This window comes from Hevea brasiliensis, chromosome 10 (assembly GCF_030052815.1).
Source record: "Hevea brasiliensis isolate MT/VB/25A 57/8 chromosome 10, ASM3005281v1, whole genome shotgun sequence".
In the NCBI taxonomy this organism is placed as follows: Eukaryota; Viridiplantae; Streptophyta; class Magnoliopsida; order Malpighiales; family Euphorbiaceae; genus Hevea; species Hevea brasiliensis.
Window position 1 is genome coordinate 8234790 of NC_079502.1, and position 20454 is coordinate 8255243.

General features: G+C 31.5%; 2 protein-coding genes, 1 non-coding gene and 1 pseudogene across 4 annotated transcripts; 1 reads left to right on the forward strand and 3 right to left on the reverse strand.

The window, feature by feature from the left end:
• Positions 1–522: 522 nt before the first annotated feature.
• LOC110650588 (E3 ubiquitin-protein ligase CHIP-like) lies at positions 523–6811 on the reverse strand. 2 transcript variants are annotated; one of them, XM_058129130.1, is made up of 8 exons: positions 6298–6811; positions 6024–6095; positions 5842–5905; positions 3665–3736; positions 1460–1593; positions 1175–1328; positions 993–1103; positions 523–900 (listed from the first exon to the last, which is right to left on the reverse strand). In XM_058129130.1, exons 1-8 carry the CDS (start codon positions 6354–6356, stop codon positions 775–777), a joined length of 792 nt encoding a protein of 263 aa, XP_057985113.1. In that variant the 5' UTR covers positions 6357–6811; the 3' UTR covers positions 523–774. The 2 variants fall into 2 exon arrangements, with proteins under 2 accessions (XP_057985113.1, XP_057985112.1); XM_058129129.1 differs by having other exon boundaries at positions 6028–6095; positions 6298–6798.
• Positions 6812–7781: 970 nt separating this feature from the next.
• LOC110650587 (60S ribosomal protein L32-1) lies at positions 7782–13392 on the reverse strand. The gene is made up of 4 exons (XM_021805624.2): positions 13243–13392; positions 12563–12657; positions 8164–8345; positions 7782–8080 (listed from the first exon to the last, which is right to left on the reverse strand). Exons 2-4 carry the CDS (start codon positions 12650–12652, stop codon positions 7951–7953), a joined length of 402 nt encoding a protein of 133 aa, XP_021661316.1. The 5' UTR covers positions 12653–12657; positions 13243–13392; the 3' UTR covers positions 7782–7950.
• LOC131170149 (small nucleolar RNA snoR100) lies at positions 8983–9099 on the reverse strand. The gene has a single exon (XR_009141089.1). It is a non-coding gene; the product is annotated as a small nucleolar RNA snoR100 (small nucleolar RNA).
• Positions 13393–14766: 1374 nt separating the features above from the next.
• On the forward strand, positions 14767–18391 carry LOC110650586 (protein NRT1/ PTR FAMILY 4.2-like; annotated as a pseudogene).
• The last annotated feature ends 2063 nt before the right edge of the window (positions 18392–20454 follow it).

Sequence of the window (20454 nt, forward strand, 5' to 3'; positions counted from 1 at the left end):
GTTCTACAAATTCTCAACGTGGCAACGCTGATTAGGCCTTTAACCCTTTGATCAGGTGTAGAACGAGGGATCAAGTGAGGAATGGGCTTCTTTTGTTGGGCCTGTATATTGGGTTTGGGTCCTCTTATGTAAATCAAGCGTCAGGCCTTGAAATTCGAAACTTGCCCGATGGGCTTTTATACAATGTTACGTGCAATTAAAAAAAAAAAGAAATAATTTGGGATAATTACAAATCCATCTGTAATGGGGGAAGTGATAATGCTTTGCCAGTAAGCGTTGCAAAGAAAATCTATGAATTGGCTACCCAAAAACATTGATTATTCCAGATAATCTGATCTATAAAAACTAGGTACACTTATTTCCATGAAGGGAAGAGGAAAACATTTTTTACAATTATTCTTAATAGTTTCCTTCTATTGCTTCTTTGGTGGGATTTACATTTACTCGCAAGTGTTTAGAAAGATATGGAAGAGGGAGAGAAAAAACACACAACACAAAATATGATGACGAACTAAATTCATGTACAAGCAGTAAATGATGCAATAATTATAATTAACTGTACAGTTCAAAAGATGACAGAGATCTCATACACAATTGACAAGTGACATGGCATCACTGATCACACAGAAGAACAAGCGAAAAATACATGCCAAATATGATTGATGATGCTCCATGAGTTTGAGAGAATTAGCTCTGCCTCACTACTATTAGTCCCCTCAGACATTGAGCTCAAATATCAACGTCTTTTTTCAGTAAACCCCCAAACAATCATATTCATTCCATCTTGTAAGCCCAACCATGTTTGTCAAGATATGCTTGGACTGCTTCCTTTATCGCAAAGTTTGGAATTAGCTGTGATGGATCAAGTGGTTCTCGCGTGATTGGATCAAATTTGCCCGCCTAAATCAAAATCAAGCGAATGAGCAATAATAATAATAAATAAAAATGAAAGAAATGAAAGACATCCCAATCAAAAGATGCAATGTGAAAACCTTCTGAAGATGGTCAAGGATCACTGCTCTTTCATATGAAACCCCACTTGGCGTAATGACAGGATCACGGAATATATCAAGTGTAATTTTACAACATAGGTAATCTGGCACCTGTAATATGCAAATCTTAATAACAATGAGAATGACAAAAGTTATATATATCAAACAGACACAGATACTACCTCGGTTGGCGTGTCATCTTCTGCAGCTCTCTTAAACACTTGTCCTAAATCCTCCAATTCTTTCAAATGGGGAGCAATTGTCTCGTCCAAAAATCCTTCTGTTTGAGAACTATCAAGGAAACGTTTCTCCTTAAGTGCATTCTCACAGGCTTCTCTGTTAGAAACAAAAGTAACTCATGTGAGTGGTAAATAGGAAAATAAGCAAGCAAACAATTGTTGTCTAAGCATTTTAGAGAGCAGAGATCCTTTTGAAAAACAAAGGCTAAACTCACGGGGTTTACATACTTCAAGCTTTGTAGTTCCCATGAACGCTTAGTAGATGCTTGCTCCCATTCCATGTATTTTGCTTTTGCAAGCTCTTGCCAGATCTCTTCTACCATATAACCCATTGGGTCGGCACCCCTACCAAGATCCAGAGCCTACAAAAATGAAGAGTTCAGATCTTCATAAAATAAATTAAATCTGATGCTCAGAATCAAATCTTCATTATTAAGAACAGCATCTAACTAGCACCATATATATACACATTAAGATATCGCATCCAAGATGCTATATCATATAACAGCATCTAACTACCTTCAAATTCTCAAATCTGCTATTCAGAGTTAGCAATCACTGCCACACCATGTCACTTCTTTTCAAGTACAATGTTAGGTTCCCTTCTCATATCTTATTTCGAAATCCCACAAGCCACAGTCTGTAGCTTTCACAATACCAATATATCACACTGGGAAAACCATGACTACCAATTGGATCTAAGGGGACTTGTATCAGCATTCATATCTTCCATTACTGTAGCCTGGAGAATTAACATTCTAGCCAGCCTTCCAAAAGTGAAAACCTACCCCAAACACACCACTCCTAATATCCAAAAAGTAAAATATCTACCAGATAAAATATAAGCAAGGAACCTTGTCAAATCCATCAGATCAGAGGTAGGTTACTAGATCCATAACCATAGGGCCTTATCAGTTGTCACATTTAATAATTTTTATTTACCACATAAATGTAAGGTCGAATCACCCAATCGCACAAGCAAGACTGGATGTAGCTGCTTGAATTTCAGGACGAGACTAAATGCTTTTGCCACTGGAAGATATGAATGCTGATGCATAAAGTTCAGGAATTTCAATAAGCCGTCCAAGCTTTCCTTCCTTTTCCTGATAGGAAAACGCCATCCTGTTGACCATCACATAAGCACATATCACTGAAGAATAAATAATTGAGACTATTTTATTTTGCATGGTGAAATACCTCAAGTACATATTGAAATCAAACAACTGTACAGGTTAAGCACCTAGATACATTGACATCATGAACTTTCCCATTACAAAAGCAATTTTGAATACAGATCTGACTAGAAGAAATATGATTGCATAAGAAAGTAGCTCATGCATCTTGGAACTGTCACCCCTGCTTTCTTATTCTCTTTAGAGGTCAGCTTAAGCCTATAGTGGACTCTATGTTGCTTTTTCCTTTTTTTGCTTAAAAAAAAAGCAGGACCAGGTCTGACTCAACTCCAAAAGCTAACTCAAGGGAGGAGGAATGCCCAACACCTTATAATGAGCACATTACTCTATCCGAAACGAATGTGGGATATTAACAAACAAAAAGAAGAAGAAGAAAGGGTATAGAATTCAAAAGAAATGAATTTCTATCCATTGATAAGAGACTTTGCCCATTAATGTGAGTGGCTTTCACCCATTGTACATTGGAATTCCATGGAAGGAGAGAGGATATGATAATATCAGCACTCTTTCCAAATTTAATTTGGTATCAGAGCCCGTATTGGATTATGAGTTCCAGCTACCCATAAAACTATATAATTAGGCTCATATTGGATTAATACTAAATATTAATTATCAAGTGACAACCACGTAGTTGCACTTGAGGGAAGAGTATTAGGAATCCCACATTGAAAGAATATAAAATGAAAGAGCAATATATAAATAGTTGAATTATAACATTGAATTGGCTAGTCATTTGATGTATAAATCAATTCAACCATCTATATAAGACCATATTAAAATAAATTAATATGTAATTTGTCAGCACTTTTTTCAAATTTAACAATTATAAATAAATAAATACATAATATCTAAAGAGTGTTAACAACTCAACAAGATACTAATGGCTAATTTGTCTATCAAGCCTTCATAATGCACCAATTATCAGCTTTTTTTTCTTGGAAGAATAAGTTGTTTGAAACTTAACCTGTAATTTTAAAGGAAGTTAATAACAAAGACTAACAATATTTTTTTATTACTTAACATCTATAATTCATTATTCTCCTAGGGTGTTGGGCATAAGGATTTGGAATTTGAATAATTGAAGAACCTTTTCTTGCACCTGTTTTTTAAATTTTTCTATGCATCTCTTGTTAATGGTTTAGTGCCTACAGGCTACAGCAAAACAAACATCAGCATGCAAATTGCAGCACTGCACCCCTTGCCTGATAATAAAAAGAGTTTCATGATGATGATTCCTTACCTTTTGCAATTCCCTTACTCCTTCAGCTAACTCATTCTTCTGTAGTAATGCAAGTCCCAACATATAGTGGGCCTGTCATGTGGCAAAACAAGGGTGAACTTCGCATGATCATGATAAAATATATCTGCACATTTACAGAAAACAACACATGCATGTATGTGTGTAATTTAAGGAGCATCCACACAAGATTAGATAATAGATTGAAGCCAACTGTTTCTGTTAATAATAAGCCCAGCACCAAGCAAATGCCGACTTCTTTTCAAACATACATGAAAGGATCAACCTTTATGCTCAAAGCATAATAAATATGACAAGAAAAAATGACAAAATATGCAGTCTATGCTTCTTTTAAACTTAAGCATCTTCAATCATAAGCAATTCTGATGTGATAGTTTATACCTCCTTCCCCTCTTCTTCTTCTTGTTTATGTTATCAGGAAGATGCTCTTCTCTTCCTCTCCCTGATTTTTATTTCATTCAAAGCAACATTCTACTCTAAAATTGATTCATACTTTACCATAGAGATGGTGTTTCTTTTGTGTTGATAGTTACTTGGCACAAGGGAGAAGAAAGCATGATTTAAACATAATTAACTTTTGAAGGGGAGAAATAAGTTATTTACTCTCTAATGCTCTTTACACTGTTTTTGGAAGATTTCATTAGATAGGAAAGGATGATAATTAATCCATGAAATACAAAAGAAAAGAAATGAGAGGTTAGCAATTTCTCATGATTGGAGGTTTTACAATATAGAAAAGAATTTTAAGAATTAAGGGTAAAATAGTCATGTTCAGAAAAATATTTGTAAACTTGACAGAGAAATTTTATTCCCTCAACTTTGACGGGAAAGCAAAGTAGGGTTTTCCCCTACATTTTCTTTCTTTTCCAAATTCATCAAACTTCCATACAAGCAATAACTCTTATCCCTTCATGTTTTCCTTTCTTATCCCCCCATCCAATCAAAGTATTGGTGACACAGAATTGTCATCAGAAGGTTCTCCTTTAGATTGACCTTATTGATTCACAGAAAGTTGAGGCATATCATTAAAAAAAAGGTTGGTGAAATAAACATGAAGATACTCTCTTAATAGTGGTCTTCACTCTAATTTAAGAAGGGGGCCAACGAATAAAAAACACAGTAAGTTTTTTTAGCATGTACTCTATTCACTGAAAGCACAACGTGAATGTAGAGAGAGTGTATATCTTGATGGACTTTCTTTCTTTCTTTTTCTTTTCAAGCCCACAATTGGCTTTAAAAGCAGTAAGGACGAATGGAGGCTAATACTAGTGGAAAAACCATATAGATATTCTTAGTCAATAAAATACTAATATTCAATAATTCAAATAGAAAGTTTAACACGTGTGTGTTTAAAACAGCAAGGATATTAGCAATTGTTTGGATGTTCTGTTCACAAATTAAGAATATTGGACAAAGTTGTTTGGATCTTCTGTTCACAAATTAAGAATATTAGACAAAGTTGATAGAGGATATCATTTAATGTGTGCGTGTGCGTGCGCGCGCACGCGCGTGTGTAGCTAGTTTGTGAGAATCATGGGGAGGAATGTGGGAGGAGGAGTAGGATATTGAAGAGGTGAATGGATGTCTATGACAAGAAATTGATGTTGTCCAAGGGTGGTATGGAGCTTACTCCTATTGACACAAGTAAAATCCTACAGATTTCTTTTTCTCATACTCTTGGTGGGTGTACAAGGCTTGCTGTTTATTCTCTAATGGTAAATTATGATAGTTCGCTACTCATCTAGTGTAAACCAATGTGCATTTTTTCATGCGGGCGTGTTAGCATTGAATATTGAATGATCTTCTCTGCACATGGTCATCATGTTTAATCATTTGCTCACAAAGTAATGCACAAGAAGGTTTTGTGATGACGGACATGAATGTATGTGTTAAGACACACATCCTTCATTGAAGGTAGCATAAAGCTTTCTGCTGCCAAGTAACCAAATAATCTCAAGCCATTGAATTTCCTACATGATAACAACTCAGCATTTCTTGAACAGAACTTTCTAATAGCACTGTAATAACTCGTTGGTTTATCAACTCTTATCAACTTCAAACACAAGTATGCAACTATGCAAGTTCAAAATCAACAACAAGAACCCCATAACTAATAGTAGCGAATGACAGAGCAATAGCATCGTCGAGCACAAGCATACCTTGACAGAATTGTGGTCAAGTTGAATCGCTTTGCGACAATCGTCTTCAACTTTAGTCCAATCACTGGATTCCAATAGAGTAACCCAAAAACAATTGAAAGCCAGAACAAAAATAAATAATGCCCAAAAGAAAAATAACCGAGAGACAGTTAAAGACAAAGAAAAGAGGTTAGTGCTCGTACATACTTCCGTTTCCGATGACATAGAGCCCGATTCGTCCAATAGATAGGAACATTAGGGCACAAAGTAATTGCCTAGCATTTCAACAAAAGAAATGAAACATTAAATTAGTTGATTTACGCAAAAAACAAAAAGGGGAAAAAAACTTAATTAACAAAAGAAAAACTCATCCAATAAATCCCTAATCAACAAATTTATGAGAAAGAAGAAAAGAACGCCCAAGATAAATTCTTTTTTAATTTTTCAAACATTCTCTTGATGAATTAGAATTAGTACCTCAGTATAAGCCTCGATGGCGGCTCCAAATCGGTCCTTTCTGAAATAGGAATTGCCATCAATCCTCAATAGTTCAGCTTGTTTCGCGGCAGCAGCAGCGGCAGCAGCAGCAATAAATGCAGGTCCAGGACCCATTCTCTCTATGGTTCTCTTGATCACACAAACTCTTCAAGTCTAGCGATCATCCAATTTCTCTATAATCTGGCTACTCTCTCTCCAGAAGTTTCTGAAATGTATCAACAAGTTTCTCCCAATTTACATATCGCATGTGAAGAAGCTATGTGCGTAGGGATAACTGTAGATTGATGTGAAGATGAATCGACTGTGATGAAGAAAGGAAGCCTTGATTGCAGGGGAACGGGCTCTGTGTGGGGAGAACTGATTGGGTTACGAGTAGGGGACGTGGTTAGGTCACAGAACAGTTTTATAGGACAATTCTAGATGTAGAAGTTAAATTTCAATTGGCGGTTGGAGTTGGCGAAGGGTGATTAATTTCCAGTCTTTGTATTTTCTACCTACGTCAACCATACCGTACCTTATTTTTTAACCAATATTGCGTGATATTTATTTATATTTTAAAATTTTTAAAGAAAAAATAATTTTTCTATTTTCTTCGGGAATATTTTTTTATTGCTTATTTTAAAACATAGTAACCATCATTAAATAAACTAATAAATAAATTTAATGCAAATGAATCAATTTTTAAAAATAATTTTAATATTATTATATAAATACCATAATATTTTTATTTGTATGCAGTGGATTTTTTATTATAATAGTAAGATATTATTACTAATCACTGACCATGTTAATTATTTAGTTTGGAGCGATTTGGAGAGTAGTCTCCATAATTCTAAACACATTTAAATTAAAAATAAATAAAATAAAATAAAAATAAAAACTGACCCTTAATAATTTTTGAAAAAAAAAATAATATCATATCTAAAATATTTCCAACATTATTAAAATAAAATAGAAGACTTTTAGTATTATTTTTATAATTTTTAAACATTGTAAAATATTTGACAAATTTTTAAAATTTGAAAAAATCATTTTTAATCTATCTCGAATTAAACATTTCACATATTTAACAAGAGTGAATAACAAGTAACCAAATTGCGGCTAATGGTGCCCATTCCGAGCCTAAGCATATCCCTAAATACTCAGATGATCTAAAAATATAAGAATTCCAAAACAATAACCGAACACTTAAACAGTACGAACTGCAAGCATCAGTCAGGAATCTACACCAAAACCTATATAAAATACCCCAAAAAAAAAAAAAGGAGAAAAGCTTAATGAAACAAAGCCTCCCCGCCCTTAAAATTTAGCATTTTAAGATAATTTCGATTAGTATTCTAACATTGAATACGTTACAATTCATAGTCTAGAATAACAATTTTTGCTTTGATGACAAATTACTCCAACATGGAAATATAAGCATGGTAAAAAAATCAGTATATTTTGGAGAAATTAAAGGCATGCCACACGAACACAACTATTTTAAAGTGTCGATTTGAAGTAGTAAACAGGTTTAGATTAAAAAATAACTAACATTCAACCCCAAACAAAATAATTCTGCAATGATTAAACTGCCTAATGGGAAGAGTATCGTTTCAACAGCAGAATCATCATATAATATAGCAAAATTGTTTACTCATCCTCCTGGCTCCTCAATCTAGCCAGTTTGTTGGTAACAACAACATCCAACTGAGCTGCTCGCTCAACGATCTCTTTTCTCTTTCGAGTGGATACATCATGGGCAATCTCAGCACAGTAAGTCCTAGAATTTTTTGTCAATCAATAAGGAAAAGTGATCATGGAATTCACACAAGTCCTTAAAAAAACGTTTAAAGAAAGAAGTACCTGTTGTGCATCATCAAAAGTTCAAGCTCCTTGACATTGTGCACAACAAACTTCTTAAATCCATTGGGAAGATAATGGCGAGTTTTCTTGTCCGACCCATAACCGATGTTGGGCATCAGAGTGCATCCCTTGAACTTTCTCCTGACCCTTGAATCAATACCCTTTGGCCTTCGCCAGTTTGTCTGCAGTGCATTTAAAGGTAAATTCAAAGAACTTCAATACATGCATTTGAGCATTCAGGAATTCCAACAGATATTGATAAACTCAGTCAAAATGTATACAAATACAATAACTGTTAATCAACACAAATGTGTAGCCATTAATTTAATCCATGTGGCTGGTGAGGAATATGCAACAAGAAACTAATAAACAGACCCATCACTGGCCACCGAAACCCATCAATAGCCAGGCTGGCTAACTACCTCAAAAGTGATGCCTAGACCAAAAAGGATAGCACATTTCTGCAATGGTTCATCGCAGACACTGTATACTGGAATCATGTCAGGCAAACTAAAAGTGAAGGCCGAATTTCTAATTAGTGCATAGCAAGCTTTTCAGCTCCGGCAGTTGGTAACGGCTATAGTCTCATCTATAACCCACATTTCAGAAAGGCACAAGGCCAATGAACACTTGTTAGCGAGCAAATTTGAACAAAGAGAATAAGACTTTCAAATTAGAGGGCAATATAAATGAACACTAATTGAACATTACTCAAAGATAATTACACTCCTCCAATTACTTGAAGTGCTTTAATAAACTAAATAATTAAACAATTACACTCCTCCAACTCCATTGCAGACTTTGATACAGTAACTAAACAAGTGTGGGTCAGAACCAGGCCCCCAAATCAAAGGCTCCAACAGAAGCATCAGAGGGAGCAGACATGTCAACCCATAAAGTTCAATTTCTGTGCACCTTACCATGCTACCTTCATCGGATATTCAATCCAGAGCATCGGCTTATTGTACACAGATTACTAAATGTAAACAGAACTATTCAACACAATTGAAAAACAAAGAAACAAAACCAACAGTAGCCCACTGTTCAACTAGGAATTGCAAATACATAAACTACAGAAGCAAAACCTATACTAAAGGGTATTCACACCTTATGATATGAATTCAAATGATATAAACATTAGGGGGTCCTCTACTTACGACGCGCTACATCGAAACCAGGGTGTAGCGAGAAATATGCAAGGGTGTAGGGCATTCACCATAAACAAAGGTTTTGGGAAGATATGGATAATTTAATGCAAGACATACCGAATGAAGAGAATATTTTCATCAGTGAAGATTTGAATGGATGTGTAGGAAGTGATAGGCAAGGTTATGAGAATGTTCATAGAGATTTTGGTTTTGGAAGCCAAAATGAGGAGGGAAAAAACATCCTGGATTTTGCTATGGCATACGATCTAATACTAGCAAATACCTACTTTATAAAAAGAGAGTCATATTTAGTGACTTTCAAAAGTGGGCAACATAGAAGCCAAATTGACTTCCTCTTAATTAGGAAGACAAATAGAGCTCTATGCAAAGATTGCAAGGTCATTCTGGGAAAGGCTTTAACAAGTTAACATCAGTTAGTAGTCTTACATGTCAAATTTAGGAACAATTCAAGTAAGACTAGAAGAAATAGTATATCTCAAATAAAGTGGTGGGAGTTAAAAGGAGTAAAGCAAGTGAAATTAAAAAATAAGCTTCTCTAGTCCGAAGCATGACAACTGGATATGGAGGGCCAATGGTATGTGGATACAAATAACATCAAAGATTAGATAAATAGCTAAAAAAGTACTTACAGAGTCTAGAGGACATAGACCATCCTCAAAAGAGAAATGGTAGTGGAATGAGGAAGTACAAAAGGCAGCGAAGAGAAAGAATGAATAATGTAAGAAATTACCTAAGTATGACAATAATAAGGCATATGAACAGTACAAAATAGCAAAGAAAGAAGCAAAAAAAGCAGTTAGTCAAGCAAGAGCACAGGCTTTTAAAAAGTTATACAAGAAACTTAGAACTAAAGAATGAAAGAAAGATATAGATTAGTAAGGAGGAGAGAAAAAAAAAATGTCAAGATCTCAATCAAATTTGGTGCATTAAGAATAAAGAAGGAAAAGTATTGGTGACAGATGAGGACATTAAAGAAAAATGGAGAAATTATTTTGATGACCTCTTTAATGATAATCAAAATGGTAATAGCGTGAATATAGACTACAAAGCAATAGAAAAAAACGTGAATTATACTAAAAGGATTAGATCTTTATAAGTAAAGAAAGCACTTAAGAGAATAAAAGTAGGTAAAGCCTATGGACCCGATGAAATACCAATTGAAGTGTAGAAGTATTTGAGAGATATAGGAGTGACATAGTTAACTAAATTGTTTAATAAGATTCTAAACTCAAAGTAAATGCCCGATGAAGTGGGTAAAGCCTGTGGACCCGATGGAATACCAATTGATGTGTGGAAGTCTTTGGGAGATATGGGAGTAGCATGGTTAACTAAATTGTTTAATAAAATTCTAAACTCAAAGAAAATGCCCGATTAATGGAGGATGAGTATTTTAATAACTATTTTTAAAAATAAGGAAGACATACAGAGTTGCCCAAACTATAGGGAAATTAAACTCATGAACCATACTATAAAGTAGTGAGAGAGAGTTGTGGAACATCGACTATGCCATGATACTTCTCTCTCTCCCAATCAATTTGGTTTCATGCCTGGTCGTTCAACTATGAAAGCAATCTTTCTCATTATAAGCTTGATGGAGAAATATAGAGATACGAAGAAAGATTTACACATGATTTTTATCGATTTGGAGAAAGCTTACAATAGTGTTCCAAGAGATGTCTTATAGATAGTATTAGAACAAAAGAGGGTATCTATTAGATACATACAAGTGTTGAAAGATATGTATGAATGAGCAACTACTATTGTGCGCACAGTGAGAGGAGACATAAGAGATTTTCCTATCTCAGTTGAATTACACCAAGGTTTAGCTGTAAGCCCTTAGCTTTTTACATTAGTTTTAGATGAATTGACGAAACATATACAATCGAGTATCCCTTGGTGTATGATGTTTGCGAATGATATAGTTCTGATAGATGAGACGCAAGAACAAGTCAATAGAAAACTAGAGCTTTAGAGAAGTACTCTAGATTCAAAGGGCTTGAAGTTAAGTAGAACAAAGACAGAATACATGCATTGCAAGTTCAGTGAAGGCCAAACTGGTGATAGAGAAGGAGTTAATTTGGATAGAGTAGTACTATCCAAAAGCAATCACTTTAAATATCTTGGCTCAGTCCTTCAAGTAAATAGGGGAAGTGAGGAGGATGCTAGTCATAGGATTAAAGCCGGATGGTTGAAGTGGAGACGTGCCACGGGAATTTTATGTGATCGCAAGATTATCAATAAGTTGAAATGAAAATTTTACCGTACAACAATACGACCGGTCATGTTATATGGCAGTGAGTGTTGGGTACTAAAGGAGTCGTATGTGTCTAACATAAGAGTTGCAGAGATGAGAATGTTAAGGTAGATAAGTGGCCATACTAGACTAGAGAAAGTTCGTAATAACAGTATTGGAGAAAAGGTAGGAGTGGTGTCAATTGAAAATAAATTGAGAGAAGGGAGATTGAGACGGTTTGGTCATGTGAAGCGTAAACATACGGAGGCTACAGTTAGACAAGTAGAGCGCATTAGGTTAGAGAATAAAAAGAAAAGAAGGGGTAGGCCTAAACTGACCTGGAGGAGAGTAGTACAACATGACCTAGAAGCATTACATATTTCCAAGGATTTAACCCAAAATCGTTTAGAGTAGAGAAAGAAAATCCATATAGCCGACTCCAAATTTTTTGGATAAAGGCTTAGTTGAATTGGATTGAGTTGTTTGGAGGGATTATCCCTTAACTCAAGAACATTGCTACAAAATAGTCCACAATCTCTCTGAAAGCTCAAAAATAAAATTTATCACAACTTGAGATCCAAGCAGAATACTTGACATTAGTACACCATTTTAAGAGGAAATGACCCATCCAAACTGAAGAGAACGTCTTTAAAAGTCCACAAAAGTATCTAATGAACTAGAGCCCTTTGCTATTGCACCCATATATGCAAATAATTTGTACAAAAATAATAATGCACTCTTTGAATCCCATGATGTCAGAAATGACATTTGTGGTCAGTAATAAAATGTTGTCACATTATCTTGTTAATCTTAAATAATAATGCTGCTACTTATCAAAGATAAAGAAGCACATCTATAACCAAGAATTTTAGGCACCACAAAAGAAAAAATAAAATAGTGATGATGGAGATAAAGGAAGTAAAGAAAGGAACATCTAGCAAGAAAAAAGTAGTCAATATAACAGAGCACTTAATGGAAGGGATCAAGAAATGCAAACCTTCACAGAAATCTTACGGTCACTCTGGGGCCTCTTGAACTTCTTTACTCGCTTCTTCACAATCTTCTTGGACAGCAAAGGAACAGCCATGGTCTCTATGACCAAAAAATTAAAAAATTAAAAAAATTAGGAAAAGGAACATGAGCAGTTGACGTATACAGAAAGCTTTCATATATTAACGTATACGTGGGACAGGATAAAAATACCTAAATCCAGCTAGCCCAATATCAGAAATTCAAATTTTCAATCATTTTCTCTTTTGACTGGGCCAATAAACAACATTAACCTAAAAGAAAAGAAAAACAATTTGATTTCCACATTGTATTTACTGTACATGTGGTCTAAAATTAATTTCAAATTTATTTTTTAAACACAATTCCAGTAGATTTCCAATGATGGGCTACGAATTATGCTTTCTGTGTACCCATTAAGGTGATCTAATTAGTTTCCATGCAATAATTACATGAATAGATGTTCATAACAAGCATACCCTAACCATAAACTTTACCTAGAAATTCAACATCAATTGAACAAAGGTAACTAGAAATGAACAGAGCTGCTAAGCTGAGCCATTTTCAATAAGATGTCTCTCTATTAAAGTAAACAGAATCACATAAATACTAGAAAAAAATATTCAGAAGCACGCAGGAGGAGATAAAAGAGAGATTCGAGTTAGAGACCTGCTTCAGCCGCCGCACTGCCACTCCTGGGATATGGGTAAACCCTGAAAAGGCGAAGAGTCCTAGGGTTTTTAACTTCAAAAGAGACCTATATATGTTACTGCAAGGGTTTGGTTTTGGAATTTGAATGGCCCAATATAATAAAGGTCCAAATGAGGCCTCAGTTTAATGGACATATTGCAATGTTCAAAAATAAAAGAAAATTATTTTTATTTTTTAGATTATAACTATTAATACTTTAATTTATACTATAAATAATAATAAAAATTTTAATTTTTAACTATTTATTATTGAATTAATGTGATAAAAAACACATCAAAATGGTAATAATGTAAAATGTCTCAATTGAAGTTAAAATACATCAAAATAAAATAACTACGCTTGTTATGTAGCCCATCAAATATTATTTAATTTATTATGTATTAATTGAATTCAATATATATTTTTTATTGATTAATTTTTATAATTCATTTCTAAATTTTACTTTATGTTTCACTTTTGTCTTCTAATTTTAATTTATTACTAAAAAAATTTTAAATATTAATTTTATTTCATAAAAAAATTACTCTAAATTACAATAGTAGGTTTTTATATTAAAAATCCCTTTAAGCTACACTGTGACATTTACTAATGTAATTTTAATACTTTTCAATAAAGATAAATTCTTTCTCTTTTCAATAAGAAAATCGTTGTAATGATATTAATATTTTTGTGATAGGTCCAAATAATAATTGAAATGACTAATATTTTATGAGTATGAGAGAAAAAGAAATGAAAAAATAATTTTATTATTTACTAAACTGGAAAATCTATTATAACTTATTGAAGATATTATTATGATAATAAAATTAAAATTCAAAAAAAAATTAATAATAAATTAAAGTTAATGGACGAAATCAAAATACATGATAAAACTCATATACGAACTATAAAAATTACTTATATTCTATTTGAAAACCATCATTTTTCTTGCAAATGTAACGCAAAATCCGTCATCAAAAGATTAAGGTGTTAAATGAAAGAATCATGTTGACTTGAAAAAGCATCAATTCTTTCAAATCTTGATAACAAGAATTATATATGGTAGTGTCTTTAAATTCAAAGATTTAAGGACATTTTCTCTTTGATTTGGTACCTTCTTATATCAGTTCAAGTGATTATCAATACCATTTTGTGGATATTTTGCCTTCTTTTTATTATTATTTTTCTTAAGCTTCCTAATTGCTCAAATAGACTCATTGAGAAGTTTAATCAAACATATGGTAAGCTCAACACACACCCCATTTCTTAATTAAGCTTCCATTTTGCATTTATACTTGTTATTTATGGGTTCATAGATTTGGATTTAAATAAAATATTTGTTGATTTTAATTTCAGCAAAACCATGGAAAAAAAATGAAGATAACTTGTAAAATTTAAATGTATTTGCATAGAGAGATTAAGAATTGAATATATATAAATTATTTGAGTAAATCAAAATTAATATTCAACAATTTCTTTCTTGGAAATATATAGGAGGTTGAAATGAGTTTGGAAATTGAGGAGAAGAGGGACAATGATGGACCAAAAGCAGCTACCATCGCTTGTGGTAATTAAGTCATTAATTAACCTAGCTTCTATCTTATGTGCTTCAATTAAATTTTCTTGTTTCACAACTCTTTATATATATTAACATGTGTTTTCATGTGAAACTTTTTGAAATTAGGGCATGAAAAAGCATAAACTCATCTTATTTATGATAAAATTTAATTAATAAAGAGATGGTTTAATCAAATTCTAATTAAACTATTATAGTTTATGAAAAATTTATACTTAAATTCGGTCTACTAGATACAAACATGTGAGATACATGTATTTATTATGTGAATCCCATCATATATTTATATATTGAGTATACGATAGATCAGATTTAGGTAAAAAAAAAAATCATAATTTATAATTGAAGGGATTTTAGTATCATAATTAGATAACCACTCAATTTAAGTTTGTAGAGGTTAAATATAGATTTTAAACTTTTAATATGTGGGAGAATTACCTTCCTTGATGTGTGATTAGTCTTTAATATATATAGAAGTATATTTATTTAAAAGAATTATGAAATTACTACTATTTAATTATTTATTTGAATAGATAATAAAATAATATTTTTCACTTTAATTAAAAAAAAAACATATAACCCTTTTTACTAATTTATCTTCACTTTAAAAAAAATTAATAGAATTGCTAATAATATATGATTTTAATTATAAAGTATCAGAAATTTAAATGTCACAAAACTTGCAATGAGATACAATTAATATAATTCTATTTTTTGTTTAGTTGTTTAGAATGTCTAAATTTCATTAGAAATTTTTCTTTTTTATTATTATTTTAATTTAAAATTTAATTTTAAAAATTATTTATTTTACTTTTATATATTATATATTATGTTATTATTTTATATTCTATATTTATATTCTATATTAAATAATATTGTCATTTATATTAAATATTATTATTTAATATATAAATTATTCTATCATATAGACTTTAGAAATTTATATATCATTTTATTTATTTTTAATTATTTTTAAGACTATATGGATTCGAACTGTAGAACTTCTCAATAAAATAGATTAAACTGATTTTTATTAAAATGATTCAAACTTTTTCAAATACCTAACGGCATTTTTTTTTATTTTTCATTGAGTTAAAATACCTTTACCTTTAATATAATTATATTATTTAATTAATACAAATTAAAATTTGTGTTAGATTTTATGTTCATTTCTAATTAATTTCTTAACATAAAGCTAAAATTATTGTATACATTTTCAGATACATCTTAAAATTGAATTTAAATAGAAATAAATTAATATCTTACGTTACATTTAATTTATAATAAGTATATTTTAAAAATTGTTTTCTAATTTGGTCTCAATTTAAATAATATCATAATTTTAACATAAATAATTTTAGATTTAATGAAAAAGGTTAATTTTTATATTTTTAATTAATTATATCTGAAATTTTTAATTTTGATAGTAAAACTTAAGACAATAAAAAATATTTGACTTTTTTTAGTGAAAAGGTCATAATTTTTAGTGATGGTATAAATTTTCGAACCCGATTCACCCTGCCCTCACCCCGAATTTGATTAATTTTTCTTGATCCTATCTCGATCTTGATTTATGTGGGGCTGGGACAAGAAGACCTTCTCCTCGTCTCAAATTCCTGTAACCACTTCACATAATAATATATATTTTTTTTATTAAAAAGAATTTACTTTTATATATTTAAATATTATAATTTTAATAAATATATAAATATATTATTAAATGATTTGTAATACTTGCATTTTTAATCATATTTTATTTTTAAATAAATAAATTGATATTATATATTAATAAATTAAATAAACAAAAAATAAAAAAAAATTCTTGTTAGAAAATTCACCCCGCCCTATCCTTCGGCAGAAAATACCCTCACCTGATCCTAAATTTCTGTGGGACAAGGATGGAGGAGCGATCCCGCCCCGTTGTCATTCCTAGTAATTTTAATATAGCTTACGCATAAATTCCATAAAATTTATATTGAATTCATCTATATCAGAAAAGCTTTAATCATCCATTCAAAAAGTCCTCAAGAAGTACAGACTTCTGACTTATCATAATGGCAAACATTTCTTTCTTCAATGCAGTTGTGGAGGTATTAGAGAACATGGTTTTCTTATCCAATGCTACAAACTTTGTTGCTTACTTCGTAAAGTCAATGCATTACCCAGCTGCAGAAGTTGCTAATGCGGTGACTAATTTCCTGGGAGACTCTTTTCTCCTCGCCATATTTGGGAGATTCATCAGCGGCTCTTCCTTTACAAGATTCAAGACTTTCATAGTCTTCTGCACAATAGATCTTCTGGTATTTATTAACATTATTTTTAAAAAAATTTTATTAAGCTATGATTGAAACTCGCATTCGTAATCTTTATAATCGTAAAATATGGTTGATCGTGCATGTATTAATTATTAATGGATTACGGGGACTGATGTTGTTAACAGTTCAAGCTCATTATCCTCCATTACAGCCGGCTATGAATAGAAGGCCTCTTATTTTCAAGCTGTTATTCTCTGTACTGGGCTCTATGCAATTGCCACGGAACTTGGTGGAGTGAAGGCATCGTTGCCTGCACATGGTGCTGATCAGCTTGACCACGGCAACCAGCAATTCATTTCTGCATTCTTTAATTAAAATTTAATCTTAAAATTAAGAAATTGAACTACTTATTTTTTATTTAAATAAAGAAATTAATAACTTTTACTTATAAATGTTAATATTTAAGTTAAATTGAACTTAAATTAAAATTTTTGAATTAATTTAAATAAAAAATTGAAAATGGTATAAGTATTGGGACTAAATTAAACATTTTACTGTTGTTAAAACCTAAATTTACTGTAATTTTTTTGGCCACTTAAGCTCACACTAAAGTAAGAATTTACTCTTTTTTTTTCTTTATTTTTGGTTTGTTTGGATACTTATGGCATGCGAGACTTCAGGTTCTTAGACAAAGCATTAGTTGATGACACAATTAGTGCGGCTGAGGTTGAGGAAACAAAGACCTTCCTGGGCCTGCTTCCCATCTTTGCAAGCACAATCATGATGAACCGTTGCTTAGCCCAACTCCATGCATTTTCAGTGCAAGAAGGAAGCATCATGAACAGAAAATTACACAAAATCCAAATCCCAATCCAGTCAGCGACAGTATTCTCTCTCACAATCATACTTGCAAGCATACCCTTGTACGAACATTTCAGATACATTTTAAAGAACAAAGTTCCTGCAGACCATAACAGTGTCCAACCAAAGAGGATTGGACTAGGGTTAGCTCTAGCATCAGGAGCCATGGAGACGAGAAGCAGCTGAGAAAAAGGTGATATTATTTGTGTTTTGGCTAGGATGGCAATGCCTTCTGCTAGGGGTTTCAGATATGCTGATTCTTGGTGGGATGCTTGAATTTTTCTATTCAGAGGCACCAGAGAGCATGAGAAGTATATGCACTGCTCTGTCATGGTGCTCTGCCTCCATGGGATTCTTCCTTAGCTCAGTACTAGTGTCCATGACCAACTCAGTTACTAGCAAACTTGGTCACCAATGGCTTGGAATCCACCTTTAATTTATTGATTTATCATTTTATATAAAGTATTTTACATAAAATTACTATTTTATTTTATAATTTCTCTCTTCGTATTCTGCATGTATCTATCTTTAAACTTTCATATGACTCTAATATTACTATAAAAACTCAAATTCTAATTCTAATAATTGAGAAATTCTTATTTAAATTTATTTTATCATAGATTTAAAATATAAATATATAAATTTTATATATTTAATAAATAAATATAACTGTACATCTTATATTTTTAATCTACAGGGCAATTATGTTTGAACTCAGAATAAATGCTGTACCCAAAGAATCAAAGATCTAGAAGTTATTTCAAAAAAAAAACTAAGAAAAAAAGATCAGAACAAGAAGAAAAAGTGAAGGAAATTAACATATAAAGGGAGAATGAGGGTGCTGCCGGCCATACATCCAATTGTTTATTAATCATTGAGTAAAAACCTTAACCTAGGATTTTATAAAAATTTAATTCAATTAATTTATGTTTTATTAATTCTCATGTAAATAAAAATTAATTTAAAATAAATATAATTATATAAAAATTTAATTAAAATTTTTTCTTATAAATAATTTATTTAAAAAAATTATCTAAACCATAGTTAAAATGTGTACAATCTCTGCGGTGAAATTAAAGCTAGCTTTTTCCAAGACACCATCGAGAAATACTTCATTCTTTTCAAAGCCCAACAACAAGAGACATTGTTTTGATGGAGCACAGGTAGGCATGGCCATTAAATTATCAATTATGACTACAACGGTCCGCCAGTTTCGAAATTAAATCCTGACCCAGATCAATTTTAAGCACAAGAGAAGCACGTGCCTCGTCCCTTTGAACAGCAACAATGTTATGTAATGCAATTAATTAGCAATTTGGTTTGCCATCATATAAATAATCATTTGTGATTAATTAAGCAATTTGGCTTTCAAAGTCACTTAACTCTGATGTTATGCAATTAATTAATAAGCAATTTAGTTTCGATAATCGGTTTGGTGTTTGATTTGTAGAGTCAGATAATTATATCTTTTCAACTTTAGGAGATATTCTATTATCAATTCACACGGAGTTCTGATAGTATCTGTCAAATATTATATAGTGTAAAACTTGTGATATTACAGTCTTAAAATTAAATAATTTTTAAATACAATTTATTGTCATACTTGATGTCACGTATAAAATATTTATTTATTAATTTTTTATTAATTTAAAAAATTTAACATGTATGATCTACATAGATGGAATTGCAAATTCAATGATTAGCTTGTGAAAATATTAATCACATTATAAATTTTCAGACAATGTAATCAACTATCAAAATTACACATGTTTAAGTTGACCTATAAATAATTATTATTTAAAATCTCTTTAATAGTGTACATGGAAATATATTAGTAATCAATTCTATTATTAATAGATAATTAAAATTAAATTAAAATAATAATATAAATTTAATTCTTGGTATAATTCAAAATTATAAATTATAAAAACGCTTTATTTAAAAAAAAATACAATTTCACTTTAATGTGATAAAAAAATTTAATTAATTGAATATAAGTTATGCAATTATTATATAAAAAATAAAATAAAATATAAAAATTTCCATATGAATTTCAAGGCCTTCGTTAACAACCCAAAACTAAAAGTAGACGCGTGCAGTTGGAGTTCACACTTCATATTAGTTGTTAACCTAATTTCAATCAAGAAAATTTTAATTTATTTATTTTACGGTCCCCATTTTTGCCACAATTGCACGTGTTCCCACATTCTTTTTTTTTTTTAATTCAGACCTACCCCTGCATTTTGAGAGTCAAATCTCCACAAGCAAAGTCCAAACTAAAATCACCCAAGTCAACCAACTTTGATATACTACACCAATTGTCGAAAGCCACGTCAGATCATTCAAAGAACCCAGCAACGTGTCTTTCATTGGAATGCACTCATAACTCATGATATGAATATTTGAAATGTATATTATGTACTTTCCTGAGTGATTTTACACATTTAGCCTTTTAGGCTTACGTTTTTCTATATATTCCCTTCCTTGTGTATAGGACAC